The 20,901-nt window shown below is 37.9% G+C and overlaps 1 protein-coding gene across 1 annotated transcript; it reads right to left on the bottom strand.

Annotated features, from left to right (window-relative positions):
- Positions 1-19,668: 19,668 nt before the first annotated feature.
- Positions 19,669-20,399, bottom strand: LOC107183531 (40S ribosomal protein SA). Its single transcript, XM_015565780.1, has one exon. The coding sequence runs from the start codon at positions 20,326-20,328 to the stop codon at positions 19,669-19,671; it is 660 nt and encodes a 219-aa protein (XP_015421266.1). The 5' UTR covers positions 20,329-20,399.
- Positions 20,400-20,901: the final 502 nt, after the last annotated feature.

The following is a 20,901-nucleotide window of genomic DNA, read 5'->3' as shown; positions in this document are numbered from 1 at the left end:
ATCCCTACAATATGAGTTCTTATTTTTGCTTAGTTTATTATCTTTTAAAGAAAATAAAATAAAAATAAGAAATGATGGTGTCCTATATTTCATGCACACATTCTCATTTCTGGTTGTCTTTTTTCCTTACTCTTGAGCAGAGTATCCTGAAGGTTTGCCTTCATTAGTTTTTGTAGTATGAACTCTAATCTCTGAAACCTCAAGCCAATAAGGTTACAGAGTTTTTGCTTGCATCTAGCCAACTTGCATTGAGCAGACTGAGTGATCTCAGGGGCAAAGCCATATCAAGGCATATTGTACTCAGCACATAGACCTTTTTCCAGTGGAAAAATACCTTCCAGCTTTTGCCTACATTTGCTTGCTCTAGTGATCCTTTACATGGTTGTCCTTTGTAATTTACTTTAAGTCATAGTTTTATCTCTGATAGGTTCCTCTGTTCTGAGGCGCTCTGCCATTACTGACACTAGGTCCCTTTATTTGCTCAATTTTAAATTTCAGTTTTATAATATTATAGGCTTCTCTATTATAAATCACCATTAGGAATAAATATATCCACAACTTAATGGAATCATCCATCTGTATATAGAAATACATTTTCAAGAGTATTTGTTGAGAAAAAATGTAGCTATGTGATTCATTTTTGGTTAAATGTCCATGGATTATAGGACAAATAATTTTATTTCTCTTAGTTTTTGTTTCTTCTCTGTAAAATAAGGAATTTACCAAATGACTTCATGTCTAACAATCTAAATATCAGGTTAAGCAAATAGTGGGATTTTCACATTTATTTTCTAAGCCATCTCTGTTATAAAAACCCCTTGGCCGTGATGCTGTAACGGCGGAACAACCAAACAACTGGTCATTAGGAGGCACAGTAAGGCACGCGGGTGGGCGGGGACTTGACTCTGGGTCCCCAGTCCCACCAGCGCAGCAGGAGTCAGTCTGGGTCTCGCGCAATATTGCGCACTGGGCCTCTAGTATGGAAAATAAATGAGGCACTGCATTATTGGGCTGAGATTTGTCTTCAGTGACACAAATAACCTAAAGCACTATAGTGGAAAGTTCTAGAATCCAGGTTCTGTTTAGTTTTCTCAGGTGGGAATTGAGATTCTACAGTGCTCTCAAGTGCCCTGTGATACTGAAACTACTGGGATATGGAACAGGCTTGGTGAGAACCTACAGTAGCAGAGTTTGCTACCCCCAAATATGCCTCTTTGGGAAATTAATTTGTTAATCTGATTAGTTTTCAAATCCAGAAAGCTAAAAGAACTTAAGATAGAAAGTTCTTCCAGGAAGGAGCTAGCACCATAGATAAATACAGTTTAACCTCAACTAGGAGGACTAGACAGGGAGGAATCTAGAAAGACTCTTTTGGTCAATGTCTACCCTGTGTCCCACTGTCTCTAGATTCCCCAGCAGACATTTGTTTACTAAACATTTATCCTCTTCATCACTCTATGAGTTGCTTATGTCTCTTTGAAGTCTCAGACCCCCTCCCTCCTTCTCCTTAGGCCAGGATGAGTTATATACCAGATTTTGTCTTTGGAATTTTCATGCTTATGTGAATTCCTCATGATTACCTTTTAAAGCTTGATTTTTTTTCCTTGTTAATCTGCCTTATGTCATTTTAATTCTTTGACTAGCCAGAAGAATCAAGAAGGAGAGGGGGAAATTTCTCCTCTCCCATCGATTTTGAATCTTGTAGCCAGACAGGCCAGGGTTTGGCACCCTGATCTGTGACTTTGTAGCTGCATGATTTTTGGTAAATAATCATGGTGAGTGATTTTAGTTAATATCTTGGCCAAATATCTGGGAAGTGGGAATGATTAGTTATACCACCTGACAAAACTATTGCCACACTTATATCTTTAATGTTTTTAAGGCGCTTGGAACAAGGCCTAATGTTAAAAGATAATAATTGAAGTTCTAATTACTTGAACAGAAAATCTTGTTATGCTTAGGAAAAAATACATTTTCTGAAATCTTCTAATAGAGGAACATAAAATTTCCACATAAGCAGTTACTTTTGACTTAATTCTTCTTTCTTATAATGCTATATTCCCTGATACATTTGTAATAACTTCTACCTTTAAATAAATTTTATTTGCTAAAATATGGTAAACTTGTACAAAAGGAAAATAGCCAATGAAATGTAAATGGTGTGATATGAAGTAATAATTCAAGCCAGACTGACTTATCCCTTTAACCAGTTAACTGCCACGGGTCCAAAATGGAAACCATCCCCACAAGCCACAATATTTTGAATTTAATTTAAAAAATCAATTTGTAATGAATATTATAAAAATAAATATATTACTCACAATTCGGGTGTTCCTGAATATTTTCAGCTGAAAATTCTCACAAAAAATGATTTCAGAATTGGTCAGGGCTGTCCGTTAGGGGAAACATTTTTTTTTTTTTTTATAGATGTGCATGGAGGGTAGGGAAGGTCTGCCACTTGCATCTACAGATGCTTATGGTGTACAGTGGGTTAAAGAATTTGCTAGAAAATGCTAGGCTAAAATAAAATTATGCCAAATCTTTTTGAAACATGAAATGTACTTACAAAATTCAAATTATATCAGATAAGTGATGGTAAATTTAGAACGCATTACTAAGATATCTGGAACATGAAATTTTTAATTATAAAAATTACCACTCTTCTTTTGACAAGTCCCCTTTTAACCAGGAATTTACCCCTCCCCTTTATTCAGCTACACCTGAAGTCTGAATGACAACATAGTGGAATAAAGATTAAAACAGTCCCCTGGAGACAGCTGCTCCTATGCGTCCCACACCCAGTGAGGTTGCCAGAATTGTATATGGGAAAACTTCTTCTTACTGTATAACTTATGTTCTCTGTCAGGGAATAACTGTTTTCTGATCATTGAATAATGTTTTGAAATGCCTCCATTTTATTACAATCTATAAGTATATTTTTTATTCAAAGAAATATTTTATGGGTGGGGGTTGCGGAATATGAAGCATGTTTTAGTACACACTCTCCAGTGTCCATAATCTACTTTGTCCCTCTTCTTTCCTAAGAATGTTTTCCCCCAGGAGAGCTGGGAAGGTCATCCAATAATAGGTATAGATCCTGATTAGTTTAAGCCAATTAGTAGCTGGTAGCTGCTTTTCTGTTGATGATATTGAACTGCTGATTATTTATATGCATATGAAAGTTATTCTGCCTGCCACGTAATACTAAGAAAATAGTTGTATGAGGCATTTTGAGAAGCTGTAACAAAACACCATAGACTGGTCGGCTTAAACAGCAAACATGTATTTCTCATAGTCTGTAGGCTGAAAAGTACAAGATCAAGATGCTGGCAAATTCAGTGTCTGACGAGAACCTTCTTCCTGGTTCCTTGCTGTGTCCTCCTGTGGCAGAGATACACAGTCTCTGATTCATCCTCTTGCAAAAGGAAGAGCTCCATTCTCATGAGCTCATCGAAACCTATTTACCTCTTAAAGGCCCCACTTCTACATAACATCACATTGGGAAGTAGAGTTTTGACATATGAATTTTTGGAGAACACATTCAGTTCATAACAAGTGTTCTTTATATTCCATTTACATTATGTATTTTTCTGTTACTTGTATTTGAAAGCAGCATGCAAGTGTTACACTAATTGTGGGCACTACTTTGTATAAAAGCAATGCCCTTCCCCCAGGATGTTAACTCCTTTTCCAATACCATGTATGTATGCGACGTTGTTCAAATATCCTCCCTCAGAGTTTGACCATTAAAATAATTTTCTAAGGATAAATATAAGATACTGACAACATATTTTTCATTAGCTTTTCTGCCATAGTTCTATATTCAGTCTTGTAGGTCCATGTCTGGTTTTGTAGAAGGACCTAGAGAAGCCACTGCAAAATGGCCACTTTGGTATAAAGTCATGATATCAATATAATGTTGTACCTTTAAAGAGAACTAATTATGTCTAGTAAGTAAAACATTTTTTATTACCCCAGAAATCACAAACTTATGGAAGAGAGTAGCTAAGTCGGGAGTTCAAAATATCAGAAGTAATTAATCCATGTTTTGCTCTAATGAACCAAAATATTTAAGTTTTAAAAATCTTCCCAAATTAATATTATCAGAGCCAAATAAATTACTTAAATTTACACACTTTACTTTTCCTCTCTTCAGCTATCTTCTAGAAGCAATTGGGCTTTTTATATTAGTTTTTATTTAGTCAACCAACACTTAGTGAGCTCCTGTAATGAATGAATCAGGCAGTACATTAGGTTCTAAAACAGAAGGAGCCAAATCAGACACAGTTCCTGCCCTGATGTTGCATATATTCCAGGAAAAGAGAGAGAACAAGTGAACTGTAAAAAAATTAAAGTAAAATTATAATTGCCTTAAATGCTAAGAGGGAGAGATTTGCTATTAAGAGAGTATGTATTGTAGGAAAATAAGAGACATACTATCCTTAATGTTCCTCTTAGTTCATTGCTCATTCAGGCTACTGAATTTTTTCAATAGCCATTGCGTAGTCTCAACATTTATATTAAATGATCTATCTTCCCTTAAAAATATGGATGACACCTTACCATATACTTATGTATATGTATTTGGTTCTGTTTCTAGACTTTGTATTTGTTTTCATTTCTCTCTATATAAACTGTTTTCATTATAGTCTTATAATAATTTAATGGTATGTATAAATACATATTTATTTTAAAATATGAACTTTTGAATTTGTTTTATATGCTATCAAAGAACATATATTGTTGATTTTTTTATTGGTATCACTAGATTTATATGCCCATTAGAGGAACTGACATCTCCTAAAGTTAAATATTTTATGATCATATGTCTTTTCATTTATTTGTGTCTTCTATGAATTTCTCAAGTACTTATCCATTCATTCAGAATGTAACCATTGTGTTCTCCTTTAAGTTAAAAAAAATAGCTCTTGCCAGTTTGTTCAGTGGATAGAGCTTTGGCCTATGGACCGAAGGGTCCTGGGTTCAATTCTGGATGAGGGCATGTACCTTGGTTGCAGGCCTGAGCCCTGGTCGGGACTCATGCAGGAAGCAACCAATCAATGTGTTTCTCCCACATCAATATTTCTCTCTGTCTTTCCCTCTACCTTCCACTCTCTCTAAAAATTAATGGAAAAATATCCTCAGATGAGGATTAAAAAAAAATCTAGATGTGAGAGCAGTTCACCACATGAATTGGGGAACTGACAAGAGAATCAGATACTAAATCTAGCCTGTTATGTTATTATTCTATTGATTATCAACATTCAAGGGAACTGAAATGGGGCAAAAAAATGTAAGACAACAATAATAAAACCCAAAATGTAACAAGAAATTTTCTTGCCAAGAACTCACATCATTTAAGACATATGCAGCAATCAGGTAAAATTATAGTGATTTCCATACTTAGGCAAGAAGTAAAGGTTTTATAAATGCTATGCTATAACACTAAAAGGCAAGTCCAATTGTTTTCGATTATTCATGTCTCCCTCATCAAGACCATTTCAGATCCTAAAGACTGTTATCAAGGAGAAAGGGTGAAAAATGTTAAGCCTGAAGTACATACAGAAGCCAATTATTTTAAGTAAAATACAGATGTTTTTCAAAATTGAAGTTTCTGAAATCTGCCATTTACAGGGACCTCATAATACTCAGGTTCATGTTGCTCATGAACATTTCACATTATGTAAGCCGATGGTGTGCCTTTCAGTTACCTAGAACCAAAGTGAAAAGCAAAAAGGATCCAAATGCTAACAGTTCATGGAACTGACCTATAGATTTTTTCATTGTCTCTGCTTTTAATTTGCTGTCTTAAATGTGTACAAATGTTTCTTGTAAAGGTTTTTAAGGGGACAAGGGGAGTTGCTGCTTATTTAAACAATTTTAATGAGGGGCTAACCTTTTACATTTAACATTTGTTCCCTTCATTTGCTTCCTGGCAGCACTTTATACTTTTTTTTTTTCCTCCCAGAGGATATAGCGTAATGAACATACACAAGAGTATTTAAATGAATGGTTTTAATGAATTCTTTGAACAGCTTCTTTAAAAAGCAAGCATGAAATTGCTTTCCCTGTTGGGATGCTTTAAAATATTTTTAGAAAACTCATAGATAAAGCTTTTAAAATTCTAACCATTTTTAAAGGAATAATGATTAAAAAGAAGTTTTTTTTATTGCATGCAATGTGATTTATTTTCACACACATTGCAAAAGATGTTACAAATCCCAGCAGGATTGTTGAATTATTTTAATGGATTATCACATTTCATATTAATAAGCAGTTGTTTACCACATTTAAAAGCTGCAGCTATTATATACAACTCGCACACATGGAAAGGTATCCTCTGTAACTGGTGAATACTGACTACATAGAAATAAATTTACATGATATAGGAAACATTGTGCTGCCCCCCCTCCCCCGCCCCCAGCCCAGATGAATTCCTGCTCAAGGTGTCATGGGCTGGAAGTTGGGTAGAACTGAGCCCATCTCCCTGCTACTGTGATTGTTTCAGAAGTTGATATATATTAATTGGTTCTCATCAAAACGATGTTTAAGGCTTCTGTTCTATGATTTTATTCACTTCCTGGATGGGAATTTGGAAAAGTGTAGGCCTAGGAACTTCTGGAAACCATTATGTCACCATAGGCCTACGGATAAAGTGGACACATGGAGCAGGGTGTAGCTGTGAGAATTGCAGAGAAGAACCAAAACTTGATAAAACTCTGCCCGGCATTTGCCTTGGCCTTGGGCTTTTCTGTTATGCGAGGAAATAAATTCTCTTTATTGTTTAAGCTCCTTTGGAACCAAGGATATGGAATCAAAGGTTGCCATGAACCTTCTCTGGCAAATCTCATTGCCCTAATTTTGAAACCATTTAGCCTTTTGAAAGCATAAATTGTTTCATTGCCTTTGTTAGATTCAAATAAACTCTTCATTTTGCTCAGACCCTTAAAGCTGTCATTTTAAATATTAAGCCACCTTGTTAACAACTCACAGTAGGATGTTGATCAGTCTTGTAAATAGTATTATTACAACACCTTGTGCGCTTTGTTTCTGTCAAAAATATTCATACATGCTATATTATACAGCTGTTGTAGAAAAGAATAGAAAATATTAATCACATTTTGTAACTTTAAGAGTTAACTCTAGCATGATGTTTCACATATTTTTAAAAACAGAGAACATCTAGTTGACCGCTTAACCAGTCGACCATTTGACTGGTTGCTATGACATGCACTGACCACCAGGGGGCAGATGCTCAACGCAGGAGTTGCCCCCTGGTGGTCAGTGCGCTCCCACAGTGGGAGCGCCAGATATTGGGCTCACGAGTGCAGCTGCTGTGATGTAAGCCTCTCCCTCCTTCGCAGCAGTGCTACCAAGCAGCAAGCAGCAGTGGAGGCAGGTGCAGCAGGGGCTGGGATGAGTGGACCAGTGCAGCATCCGGCCTGGGCTCGGGCCCCTTCCCTTCCACCCACCACTTCACACACTACTACATCCTTCAGGGGACGTCTGGCGTAGGCCAGGCTGAGGGACCCCATAGGTGCATGAATCGGTGCACCGGGCCTTTAGTTCAATATAAAGGAACACTGTGGCAATAGACCAGCTTTGTGATATTACCTCATAGGTAAAAAAAATGTTTGCAACAAATGATTTATAAGTTTCCATCCAGCTTTAATATCCTATGATTCTATGACAAATGAAACATTAGAGCAGGGGTCCTCAAACTTTTTAAACAGGAGGCCAGTTCACTGTCCCTCAGACCGTTGGAGAGCCGGACTATTGTTTTTTAAAAAAAACTATGAACAAATTCCTATGCACACTGCACATACCTTATTTTGAAGTAAAAAAACAAAACGAGAACAAATACAATATTTGTATTTGCATGTGGCCCACGGGCCGTAGTTTGAGTACCCCTGCATTAGAAGTTGCAGGGGAAGGTGGCTGGGGCATGCACACATGGAGATCTTTGGGAAAGCCAGAATTCTTGTCCTTTATAAATAAGCTCATTGATTTTTGTTTCTTTAAGTTCTTAAAGGACATCTTTTCTGTCTGTTCTCCACATGGTTTTTGTCAAGATACTTTGATAATATTTAAATTTTCCATGATCAGATATTCTTCATTAAGTTTTACTACATACCCAATTATAAACATAAAAGAACATCAATTTGATTATAAAGATTTAAAAACTTGAAATGTGAAGTTTCAGAACCAGAAAGTTTTCCTCATGTTGGGAAGATCTTAACGCTCATCTGCACATCACTGAGGCTCTTTCAGAATTCTGTTGTTGGTGAAGGACTCATTAGTGCCTAAGAAGCTCATTCCACTTTCATGCAGTTCTATAAACTTGGTCTTCAGACATTCCTTGAAGTTCTAGAAATATATTCTTATGGAGAACTCTGCTATACTTAATTAGATTGTGCTTATTTCTGTCAGATTTTCATAAAACAAATACTCATTTCTATAGATGTATAATGGTTTATGACAAAATAAGTATTTCAATGATATTCAATGACTTCAAAAATGCCACTGTTGTCTTTTAGGGTCACATAAATAAAATTATTTTAAATTTATTATTATATAGTTATGTGGGGCATGATTGAAATGGTAAAACTATTCTTATTGGAAATGAAATGTTCTACTAATTACAGTTACAATCATCATAACAGTATGTAATATAGTGGACAACTGCATGATTACTAGTATACTAGTACATGGTTATGCATGAGCGTAAGGCATTTGTTCCCCTTGCATAGAATAAAGGGGTCCCTTTACCATGTATTCCTTCACATCAGTCGCCTGATCATGAAGCCTAATGTGCTAGAGAAATTTATAAGTTTCTATTTGCATATTACCCTTTTATTATATAGGATGTTGGTATGCAGATCATACCAACATCCTATATAATAAAAGGGTAATATGCAAATGGACCAAACAGTGGAACAACCGGTCGCTATGACATGCACTGACCACCAGGGGGCAAGCGCTCAACACAGGAGCTGCTCCCATTTGGTCAGTGCACTCCCACAGGGGGAGTGCCACTCAGACAGAAGCCAGGTTCATGGTTGGCAAGTGTAGTGGCAGTGGCAGGAGCCTCACCCGCCTCTATGGCAGCACTAAGGATGTCTGACTGCCAGCTTAGGCCCGCTTCCTGGGACATCCCCCAAGGGCTCCCAGACTGTGAGAGGACACAGGCAGGGCTGAGGGATCCCCCCCCTGCCCAAGTGCATGAATGTCATGCACTGGGCCTCTAGTTATATATATGTTTGGAGAAAGAGAGAGGAGAGAGGAAGATAAGTGATTTTAGTGATATTGGTAATGCTAGTCAGGAGGTGTGTTAGTTGTCCACCAAATATTACTAATGCTGCCTTCTAAGCACATGTTATAATTTCCCGTTATGATTGGATTGGGCCACATGATTAGTTCTGCTTACTGAGTTGTAAGTGTAAGTGACAAGCATCACCTTTGTGTTGCAATTACTGGTACCTTGTATAGAATTATTCTTGTTCTTTCCCTCAGGTGGTCAATTGGCAATGTCCAGGGTCATTATTCTGCTGACAGACCATGTATCTCAATAACTGCAATGAACAGAATATCCCTACGTATTTTATACATTTGTTTGTTTCTGTGGCATAATTAAGTCTAATCTGAGTGATTTAAGCGGGCAAGATGTAGAGCAGAGTGAGGTCATGATGGCTGCCTCACAAACATCTTACTTCAAAATATTGTCCAATGTTCTGAAATGTATATGATGTTGATATTTTCTAGAAATCCTAACTTAACTATATATATAAGCACAGCTAAGTCAGAGGTGACCAAAAGATTCACTCTGTCCAATTAGCTAATGAAGGTGGACATGTGAGCAGAAGACTGATAGTTCTAGAGCCACAGGTATGCAGCCACTTAGATGGACAAATGGTAAAAGGAGATCATCACCAAACTTATTTTCAACTGACTTATAATGTCTGACCATCCCTTGTAAAACTTTCTCTCCGCCTATGTCTTTATTCTTCATTGCCACTTATTTTATTGCCTTCATTAACACTCATGATTACCTATTTAAAATTATCTTAGTTATTTACTTGTCTTAGTCTACCTTTCCCTGAACATTTAACTCTGTAGGAGTGATAGACTCGTCCTCTATGAATCTCTAGTAGCTTGAATGAATGAATGAATGAATGAGAGGATGAATAAAAAAATTTTTCAAATTGAAATATAAATAACTAAATAGTTATTTAATGCTAGTTTAGACCTTTGTTGCTTATAAGTTACTCAACATATTTATTTATTCTTTATACATTTTTATTTCTGAGTGGTTAGCATTGTATTAGGATATTAAGATGTGAGAAAGAAAATTGGCCTACACTGATTGTGAGACAGAAATTTGGGAGTTCTTCTAATTTATAACACCTTCTAGAAAGTAACAAATATTCCAGATAAATTTTTAAGCAACATTTAGTAGAATTTAATGAACTTAAGAATTCCATTTGGGGAGTTTGAGTAACACCTCCCCTCCCATAAATTACTGATCTTGGATCATCCCCGTGACAATTTAATAAACTTAAACAGGGCATGCTTTATTATATCACTTTTTCATCTTGTCTGAGAAAAATCTTTCAATTGCTTTTTCCTAGATTATTTTTAGCTTTAGAAGCAAGTTTGAAATAAATTTTGAACATATGATTATAATCAATTGCATGCAAAATTTCCTGTTATAGATGTATGAGGCATTTATTTCTGCCTCTCTGAATAATAAAGTGAATTTGCCTTCAACGTATCCTATAGTGATAAACTGTTAACACTCTACAAACTTTTGTGTGAGCCATACATACAGCCTTTATGGTTTTGCTTATGCTGTTCCTTAGATTTATTCCCTAGATGAATTTTTCATCCCATGTTTGCACACTTAGAACATCTTTAATGTTACAAGCCCAGTCCAAGATTATCTCTTCCTCGAAATCTCCTTTGAATTCTCTAGGAATATTTGACTTTCAACAATGGAAAATCAGGCTCATTAGATGACTTTTGGGAATATGTGGGTATTTTTACTTTTTAAGTTGTTCCAAGACTGGTGGGTGACAGGAGCAAGGGATTCTGCCCAAGATGCTGAAAGCATCACCTTTGAGACAACTAAAAAATGATCTCATTTTCTTTTAAATTCCTATTGCCCTCCATTGACCCCTTTTGAAGCTCCAGTCACCCTTCAGGTGCATATTACAATCCTTCCACTATATTATAGATTCCTTGACTGACGCTTGGATTTATGCTAGAGTCATCCTTACCTTCCTTACCAAGCAAGTGTTCAATGTATGGAGGTGTTTTTTTTTTAAGTAAATTATTATATATATTTAATGTGTTCCATTAGCCATAGCACATTTAAATTTATTAGCTAACCCAGAAAAGAGTAAAGCTAACGGTAGAAATTTCAGGAATGCTGAATTAGTGTTCTGTTTCATAGGAGAAAAGTAGAGAAGATATTTTTAGGGAAGTGGGGAGTAAAGATGACCCTCTGGTGCATTTATAAATGAAGAAATCTCTAGGTAGCTGTAACGTCCTTTTCCCAGCCCTTTCTTTTTATACTTGGAAGGTAAACTTTTCATACCTATTTCTTAAAAAATAGGAAAAAAGGAAGCATAGTTGATCAAGATTATTGTTGCATTCTCTTCCTGCATATAACCCACTTCATTTCTTTGTTTTCTAAATAGAATACAAAATAAATAACGAACTATATTAGCTGTTTGAAGGTTAATTCAGCTGTCAGATTTGAAGTTATTCTTATTTGATTTTCCCCCCTTTTTTAAGTAACTAATATTGCAAACTCAGAGTGATTAAGGCAATTTAAAGCAACCCCATGACCCTGAAATGTATTGGACGTCAATTCTGAAGTGTCAAATAAATATTCTGAGGCTTTAGTTTGATGCTATTCTGATGAATTTAGATGAGGCAAGTTTCAATGCTCTCTGACATAGCTTCTTTAGATGCTGGGCAGGTCATTTTCTGTCCGAGAGGAGAAACAAGCTCTAAATTGTAATTAATACAAAATGACTCAATCATTGTTGATAATGGCTCTGATCCTGTAACCCAGAAGGGAGGGTTAACTCTGCTCTCTGCAAAATATTCTCTTCTTACCTACAAGTAAATCCATAGAAAACCACACAGAGTCCCAGAGGGGAAAGGGTGCAGTGGCACTTCACATTAACAGCACTCTTCATATTCATGTTATGCTAATTACTAAAGTATAGCAACCGGATGCAAGGATGGTACTTAAACTGAACTATCTAATGGCAATCATGTGTTTCAAACAGCACAAGTCAGTGTCCTCCCAATGAACATAGTCCATGCCTGGAGAAGAGAAAAGTCAGGAATGGCTGCAATATGCCTGGGGCGGGAGGGGGGGTTCCCAACCCTATCCTAGTCTCTGTAAAAAAACTCCTGACTTGACTTTCACTACCAAGTACTTTGTAAATATTAATTATGCTCATGTCTGCTTACATTTAGGTAAATTATATGAAACCCAATTCTCTGATTCATATGTGTACAAAAAACTACCTTCGTTCCAAAGGAAGTTAAAACATCTTACCCCGAATAACTCATGCTGTATTTCATCTGAGACTCATAAGAATGCTGGAAGCGAATCCTTGTACATTTGTCCTCTCAAGAGTGGTACAGGCCGAAACCGGTTTGGCTCAGTGGATAGAGTGTCGGCCTGCGGACTGAAGGGTCCCAGGTTCGATTCCGGTCAAGGGCATGTACCTGGGTTGCGGGCACATCCCCAGTGGGGGCCGTGCAGGAGGCAGCTGATTGATGTCTCTAACTCTCTATCTCTCTCCCTTCCTCTCTGTAAAAAATCAATTATATGGTACAGATTCAGACATTCCTTCCCAGAATTCCTTTCATTTGTGAGAATGGGTGTTATGATCATCAAAGCAGGGGGTACAGAAGTGATCCCACCTGATCTTGGAGGAAGACCTAGGTTTCTTATTTTTGAAACATTCACGAGTCCTTTTCATAAGTATAACTGTTCTCACTAAATGGACACATTCATATATTTGATCTTTTCTTCCTTCTCTCCCCTCTTTTTCTCACCCTATAGGCTCTAGATAGGATGGATTTTATTGTTAGCATTTTCTTTTCCACTCTTTTTTTCATTTCTTTTCTCTAATCATTCAATGAACTCTTTTCACCAAACTGCTGAACACTCCAAAGTTTTTATGTTCTTAGTAAAAAATAAATAAATAAAAACACACCCACTTTTAGCCCAGCATTCTCCAGTGAATAGATATTCTGCAAAACAAAATGGATTTTCTTGTTAATAACCTCATTTTTTAAACAGTAAGTTTAGCTACACTGAAACATCTCAAATTACAGACCATGCGACAGGAAACTGGCAGGGCGAAAATAAATGAAGCACTACTATAACTGTGATTTTAAATTATTTTTAATTTACTCAATTATGCTTTCCTATTTTCCTAAACCTCAGCTGCAATTCATCTCCATTTCCTAAAGCGATGGTGTTGATCAGTTCCACTAGGTCAGCTTTGTGCCTAATAGGGCTTGTTTGGAATCACAAGGATGTTGTTGGGATTATATCCTCTGAAACAGAAGATGTTTAACCTTGGAGCCCCTTTTCTCTAGAGCAATAATTTGTGGGCAAACTATCAAAAGAACAATACGGGTGTCAAAGCCCAACCTCAAGGAATGAGCAGCAGGGAAATGAGCCCTCCTACACTGACATTTCAGAGCAGTCAGGAGGATTTCTATGTCCAAAAGCAAATCTCATCACCATAATAGAGTCTGTAAAACCTCTGCCAGCATTTCTCCACAACTGGTTGCCTACGCACTGTTTTCCTCACTTTTCCATTTTCTATCCAGAATGAAGGAAACATTTCATCACCTTCCCTTTCCCCTGCATTTCCAAAACCAGACACATACTGTAAGTACACAGCTTCTGAGAAGCAATTAGAGTTAATGGGATTAAAAATCTAATCACACTTCTGCTCTTGGCTGGTAAAGCCCAGCATTGCAAATGCACAAAAATGAGTTATTACACTAGTCCATGGAAGGTCTCCATAGCCCTTGTTTTATCTGGCTCTCTCTCCGGGCAACTTTTCATGATTGGATCAGATAAATGGCCCAGATTTATTTCTTACAACAGGGACATTTGCACTTTCTTGCTTTTAAATTGTTTTTGATATACGTTAAAGACGACAGCAAGAAAAGAAACAGGGATACGACGAGATAAAACTACATTAAAAATAGATTCTCCTGAATCCAGAAGGATGGCAATCACCACAGAGACTCCTCACTTTCTTTCAGGAATGTTTCTATCTTAAGAAGCAGGAAGATGCAGAGATGTCCTTGCCAAAGCATTATGGGAAGTGGGGGCATCACTGTATAAGAAGGAGAAGGCTGTCCTGGAGTCCACCTGACCCTCTGTGACAAAGAGGGGTTGGGACAGATGTCCACGAAAACCCCCTTTGCCATTGAAATTTCATGAGCACATGATGTGAATGACAGGCTGGTGCAGGCACGGTACAGATAATTTACTTTTTAAGATACCAGGACAAGAAGATACTCATTGTACATTGAAAGAGAAAGACAAGGAAAGAAGCACGTCCACTACAGAAAGAGGGATGGCATACTTTTGATGCTCTTTTGTCTAATAAAATAAAACTCAATAATAATGATGATATAATTGAGCACTTCCAATTCTATGGCACTGCTGTATTTTCTACGTATTGTATTTTCATTACTCTCACAACCCTCTGAGGCAGCTCCTATTATTAATCTTTTTTTTTCCACAGAGAGAAACTAAGGCATAAGGTGGTTTAGTAATTCACAAAGATCACCCATGCAGTGCTGAGGCCAAGACTAGAATGTAGGCAATATGGCTTCAAACTCCAGCTGTTGACTACTGTGCATAAATGAAAATATTTTCTTGACAATCACCAGTCTGATTGTGTTCACATGGGGAAAACGCTTAAATGCCCTTCAGTAAATAGCTCAAAATCTATTCACAAAGAAAAATAAAGCCTGCCCTCACTTTCTCTTTCTATTAAACCCAACTGCTTTCCCTGTGCAATTGAATCAGCCCAATTATTGATTATATGTGAATATATATAATATATAAATACTATACAACTTCTCAAGCATTTTTAAGGTCCACCTGCCACCACTGTATGGCATGCCTCTAGTCACCATACCCACTATCATCTGGTCTTGTCTGTTGGTGCATTTCTGGTGAATGCCCAGGCAGCACACTGAAATTCATCATTCTTTAAATCTAAGAAAAACACAACTAGCAAAGTTTCTCATATTTAAAGGGCAAATATTATCAACTCTTAGACACAAGATCACTTATTATATTGGATTCTTAAGATTTTCTCTCTTCATTAGTTTGTAATTATATTCAACTATCATCAACACACAGCAAGTAGCCAGAAATCACATCAAGTTTTTAAAAAGGAAATCAGCTCTATATAATGCAGAATAGTTTTCTGTGGAATCATATCTTAGATGGGGTTAGGTTATAAAGTCAATGATTAATGTGAATATCAGCCAGTCAAAGAAACTATCCTAGAAGAGATCCTAAATCAAACATGTGTGCTTGTCTATATGGTTTTGTTTTAAACTGAGTTAACTCTTAATAGGGTCTCTACATGCTTAGTGTTCCCTCCATGCAGGAATAGATCACAGTTTCCTCGACTGAGCATAAGATATAACATGTGGCTTACATTTAGGGGCCATATTGTGTAAAAGATCCCCACCCCACCCTTGGAAACTGTGTATAGTTAAATGTGTATACACAAAATGTGCATTTTATGCAGCATCCATAAAATTCAAAGAAACAAATATAATTATTACTTTTAAGCCCTAAGTTAATCTATGTACTCACTCATAAATGTATATTACTGTATATTTGCCTAGAAAAATAGTATAAAATATTTCCAAATTCTAGCAAATAAAAAACAACCAAAAATGAAATAAAATGATATTTTTATTTTGGATATTGATGTTTAAAGAAAATTGTTTTAATGAAAGGTGGAAGGAAAGGTAGCTATGAATTTTAGGAGGGGCATTTTCCTTCATCTTTTTCCCTGGTAGAATTTAATTTTAATAAAGAATGACTCTTCTAAATTAACAATTTTAAAAAGAACGTAAAATTTTAATATTCTTTGACCATTAATTAAGGAAAATATCCAAATATGTGGAAACTCAAGAATAAATAAGGGGGCCCTGACTGGTTTAGCTCAGTGGATAGAGTGTCGGCCTGTGGACTGAATGGTCCCAGGTTCAATTCCGACCAAGGGCATGCACCTTGGTTGTGGGCACATCCCCCATAGTGGGTGTGAAGGAGGCAGCTGATTAGTGTTTCTCTCTCATTGATGTTTCTAACTCTCTATCCCTCTTCCTTCTTCCCTCTAAAAAATCATTAAAAATATATTTTTTTAAAAAAAAGAATAAATAAGGGCCACACAACAAAATAAAAATAGTTGTTATTAATGATACCTGTAATGGAATATATACAATATTCCAACACGAAAGATATTCTTAACAGTGGGTAACATGTATAAAATGCTTATCTTATATAATAAAAGGGTAATATGCAAATTGACCGAACGGCAGAATGACTGGTTGCTATGATGTGCACTGACCACCAGGGGGCAGATGCTCAATGCAGGAGCTGCCCCCAGCCCGCAAGCCCTGATCGCCCTGCTGGCCAACCTCTCATTTCCTTCCCGCGCAGGCAGGATCCAATCACCCAATGGCAAATGGGGAGCCTGGGATGGGTGGTGGCAGGTGTGAGCAAAACCTGGCCATGGCCCCCACCCCACTGGTCATTCCGCACACAGAGGGCGACTGGTGGCAGGGGATGAGGCTGGCAAGTGGGCAGGAATAGTCAACCTCTTGGTCCCTTCCCCTGGCTGGCAGGCTCTAATCGCCCAATGGTGAATGGAGAACCAGGAGTGGGTGGTGGTGGGGAGGCGGGGCTGGCTGCTGGGGAAGATGGCCATGATTGCAGGCCAGGCTTAGGGACCATACCCACGCATGAATTTCATGCGCTGGTCCTCTAGTGATAAAATAAGGTGAAATTTTAAAATATTTAATGTGTAACATATTGTTAGTTATCTATTCAATATCCATTCTAATCTTCTTTTCTTAATTAATGGAACTCTAATTTCTAAAGAGTAAAATCATTAACATTTGCTAGACTGCCTTGCAGCCAGAGCTGGTCATGTGACACATTCCTGGCCATTGAGATGTAAGTGGAAGTCAGTGGGAGGATCTTCTAGGGTAGCTCTTTTACAAAAGGACATTATCTGTTTTTATATATTACTAGAGGCCTGGTGCATGAATTTGTGCATGGGTGGGATCCAGCCGGCCCGCCCCAATGGGGGCAGATGGGGGCCGATGGTGGCCGGGTCAGTGGGGGAGAGGGGATACAGGAGGTTGGCCAGCTGGCCCCACCCCTGATTGGGTCCAATAGGGGTGGGGCCAGCTGGGGGGGGTGGGCTGCAGGAGGTCAGCGGACCTGCCCCCAATGGAGGGGGCCAATTGGGGTGGGGGGGATGATTGGGGGCAGGGTCAGCCAGGGGGAGGGGACATGGTAGGTTGGGGGTGCTGATCAGTTGGCCAGCACAGTGAACGTCATAGTGACCAGTCGTTCTATCATTCCGGTCGCTTGGCTTTTATACATATTGATACCATTGGTCATTCCTCTTCTTCCTGCCTAATACTCCACTGTTATGGTACACGTAGAGCAGCCATCTTGAAACCATGAGACAATCTATGAGAATAAAAGCTACCTAGTAAGGACATATGACTGTAAAGAGAAGGAGCCAGGGTACCTGACAACTATCTACTCTGTAATTCTTTTTTTCTTTTTTTTTTTAAAATACATTTTATTGATTTTTTACAGAGAGAAAGGGAGAAAGATAGAGAGTTAGAAACATCAATGAGAGAGAAACATTGATCAGCTGCCTCCTGCACACCCCCCACTGGGGATGTGCCCGCAAACCAGGTACATGCCCTTGACCGGAATCGAACCTGGGAACTTTCAGTCCGCCGGCCGACACTCTATCCACTGAGCCAAACTGGTTCCGGCTCTGTAATTCTTTATGTGAAGAAAACTGTACAGCTAATATGTTTAAATCACTCTCAGGATTTGTTACTTAGATCTGAATGCAACCTACAACCAATATAACAAATTATATGAAACAATGATTGCAAACAGTCACATTCATACACAATGCAGGCAGTCCTAACTTTGCACAGCCTCACTATGAATATATTTCAGTCACTGTAATTTAGTTAAATCACAACAGTTCTCCAAAACCACAGATCTAATTTCAGTCACTATAGAATATTAGCAGTGAGTTATGGCCTTAAGTAAAAACTCCATTTCTAGCTGTTCAGTTTACAAATTACTACACAAAAAAACAGATGCTCATTTTGATCAATGATCAATCAGATCACTTCAAAAGTCTATTGGTGATTGGTCAGTACACATCTGTTGCTCATTTTACACACTGACAGCAAGTTGTATGACTGTTGTCTTCCAATGATAAATCCACTGGACACTTTTCAAAAGTAGACAATGAAAAGAGGGACTTGGGCAACAAAGATGGAAGTGCAGGACAGATATGGAGAGGGATAATGCTGGAAGTAAATTACGTAAGTAAGTAAAAAATGCTGGCAGCCATTTGAGAGACGCTCTATGTGCCAGAGGAACTTAGTGAAGAGAAATTTACTGACATAAATGAGGAAAGTGGTCATGATGAAAACGATAAAGATGTCTCAGAGGAAACAATGCTAGAAAACAAACAAACAAAAAACCAAAACCAAAATAAAAATCTTCATATTAAATAAATGCTCAGAAATATTTCACAATATTAATCATGTAAAGTATAAAATACTGAAAATTGATTCAGACTTGGAAAGGAAAATAATATTTTAGCAAGGCATAGAAATGATGATTATTTCATATCACAAGTTACGTGGATGAGAGAAGGCAATCACTTTCAAATCACTCTTGATAAGGGTTTGTAAAAACATGTGGCTTTATTATTTTTTTATTGATTTCAGAGAGGATGGGAGAGGGAGAGATAGAAGCATCAATGATGAGAGAATCATTGATTGGCTGCCTCCTGCATGCCCCCTACTGGTGATAGAGCCTGCAACCTGGGCACGTTCCCTTGGCTGGAATAGAACTCGGAATTCTTCAGTCCACAGATGGATTCTCTATGTACTGAGCGAAACCAGGTAGGACTAAAAATAGGTAGCTTTATGAAGGCACATTTTACAATCAATTTGTACCCTCATTTTTAGGGTATAATTCATTGATTTTTTTTTTTTTTGGTAAATTTACCAAGCTGTGCAACCATAACCATTCAGAATTTCAAGAATATTTCCTTCATTCCAATAAAATCTTTCATGTTGATTTACTGCTAATCCTGTTCCCCTCAACTTCTACCTTAGGCAACCAATAATCTACTCTTTATCTCAATAGAGTTTCTTTTTTCTGGATATTTTATGTAAATGTAATCATACAGTATGTCATCTCTTTTGTTTGCCTTCTTTCTTTTTCTTTTTTTTTTTTTTTACGACTTTTAGAAACTGTTTATTTTCCATCAACCTTATTTCCGTTCCGTTAAGAATTTGTGGAAGAACAGCTTAGGACCACTCAGTGGTTGTTCCTACCCATTCAGTAGCCTGAGCAGTGGGGGCTGCAGACCAGTCTTCAGTGGCAGGCTGAGCACTCCGGGAGATGGTGCCACGCACGCGAAGTACTTCCCGGGCGAGCATCCACCACATCAGACCCACTGAGTGAGCCCCCTTGTTGTTGCAAGGGATGGCGATGTCCACATAGCGCAGCGGAGAGTCTGTGTTACACAGAGCGATGGTGGGCAGGTTAACATAAGACGCCTCTGTGAGAGGCTGGTGGTCAGCCCTGGGATCAGTAACCACCAGAAGTCTTGGCTCCCGGAAGGCTGCCTGGATCTGGTTGGTGAAGGTTCCAGGAGTGAAGCGGCCGGCAATGGGAGTGGCTCCAGTGGCAGCAGCAAACTTCAGCACAGCTCGCTGGCCAGTATTCCTGGACGATATGACACTGACGTCGGCTGGGTTTTCGATGGCAACAATGGCCCGAGCTGCCAGCAGCAGCTTCTCCCAGGTTCTCTTCAGATTGATGATGTAGATGCCATCACTTTTCCTTTTGTAGATGTACTGTTCCATTTGGAAGTCAAGGTTGGTGCCACCTAAGTGGGTTCCTGCTGCAAGGAACTTGAGGACATCCTCCTCCTTCATTTGCAGGACTTCAAGGGCTCCGGACATTGTGAAAAGTTTCCCTTTAAGTTACGTGGGAACCGAGAACAACGCCGTATGGAGCCCTCCCTGGGTAGCGCGGAAAGCTTGCCTTCTTTCACTTAGCATAATGGTTTTAAGGTTTATCCACACTATAGCTTGTATCATTCTTTTTTACTCCTGAATAATATCTGATTGTATGGATGTATCGCACACATTTGTCTATCCATTGACTAGTTGATCAACATTAGCTTGTGTCCTATTTTTGGCTCTTATGAATAATACCATTAAGAACATTTGTGGTCTTAGCCAGTTTGCTAAGTGGTTAGAGCATCAGCCCACAGACTGAAGGGTCATGGGTTCCATTCCAGTCAAAAGCATGTACCAATTGATGTATCTCTCTCACATTTTTGTTTTTTGTTCTGTTTCTCTCCCGTTCCCTTCCACTCTCACTAAAAATCAATAGAAAAAATATTCTTGGGTGAGGCTTAATAACAAAAAAGAACATTTGTGTGTTTTGATAAAAAATATTTGAAAAATATATTTGTGTTTATAAAGAAATACACACTTTAATTCTCAATATCTAATGTTTGAAATTACAGT

The sequence above is a fragment of the Myotis davidii genome, unplaced genomic scaffold (assembly GCF_000327345.1).
Source record: "Myotis davidii unplaced genomic scaffold, ASM32734v1 scaffold59, whole genome shotgun sequence".
Lineage (NCBI taxonomy): Eukaryota > Metazoa > Chordata > Mammalia > Chiroptera > Vespertilionidae > Myotis > Myotis davidii.
This window is presented reverse-complemented; position numbering and strand designations above follow the sequence as displayed.

What these genes read in the sequence shown, in the direction of transcription:
- LOC107183531 (XM_015565780.1), bottom strand. Translation starts at nt 20,328, where the DNA reads ATGTCCGGAGCCCTTGAAGTCCTGCAAATGAAGGAGGAGGATGTCCTC.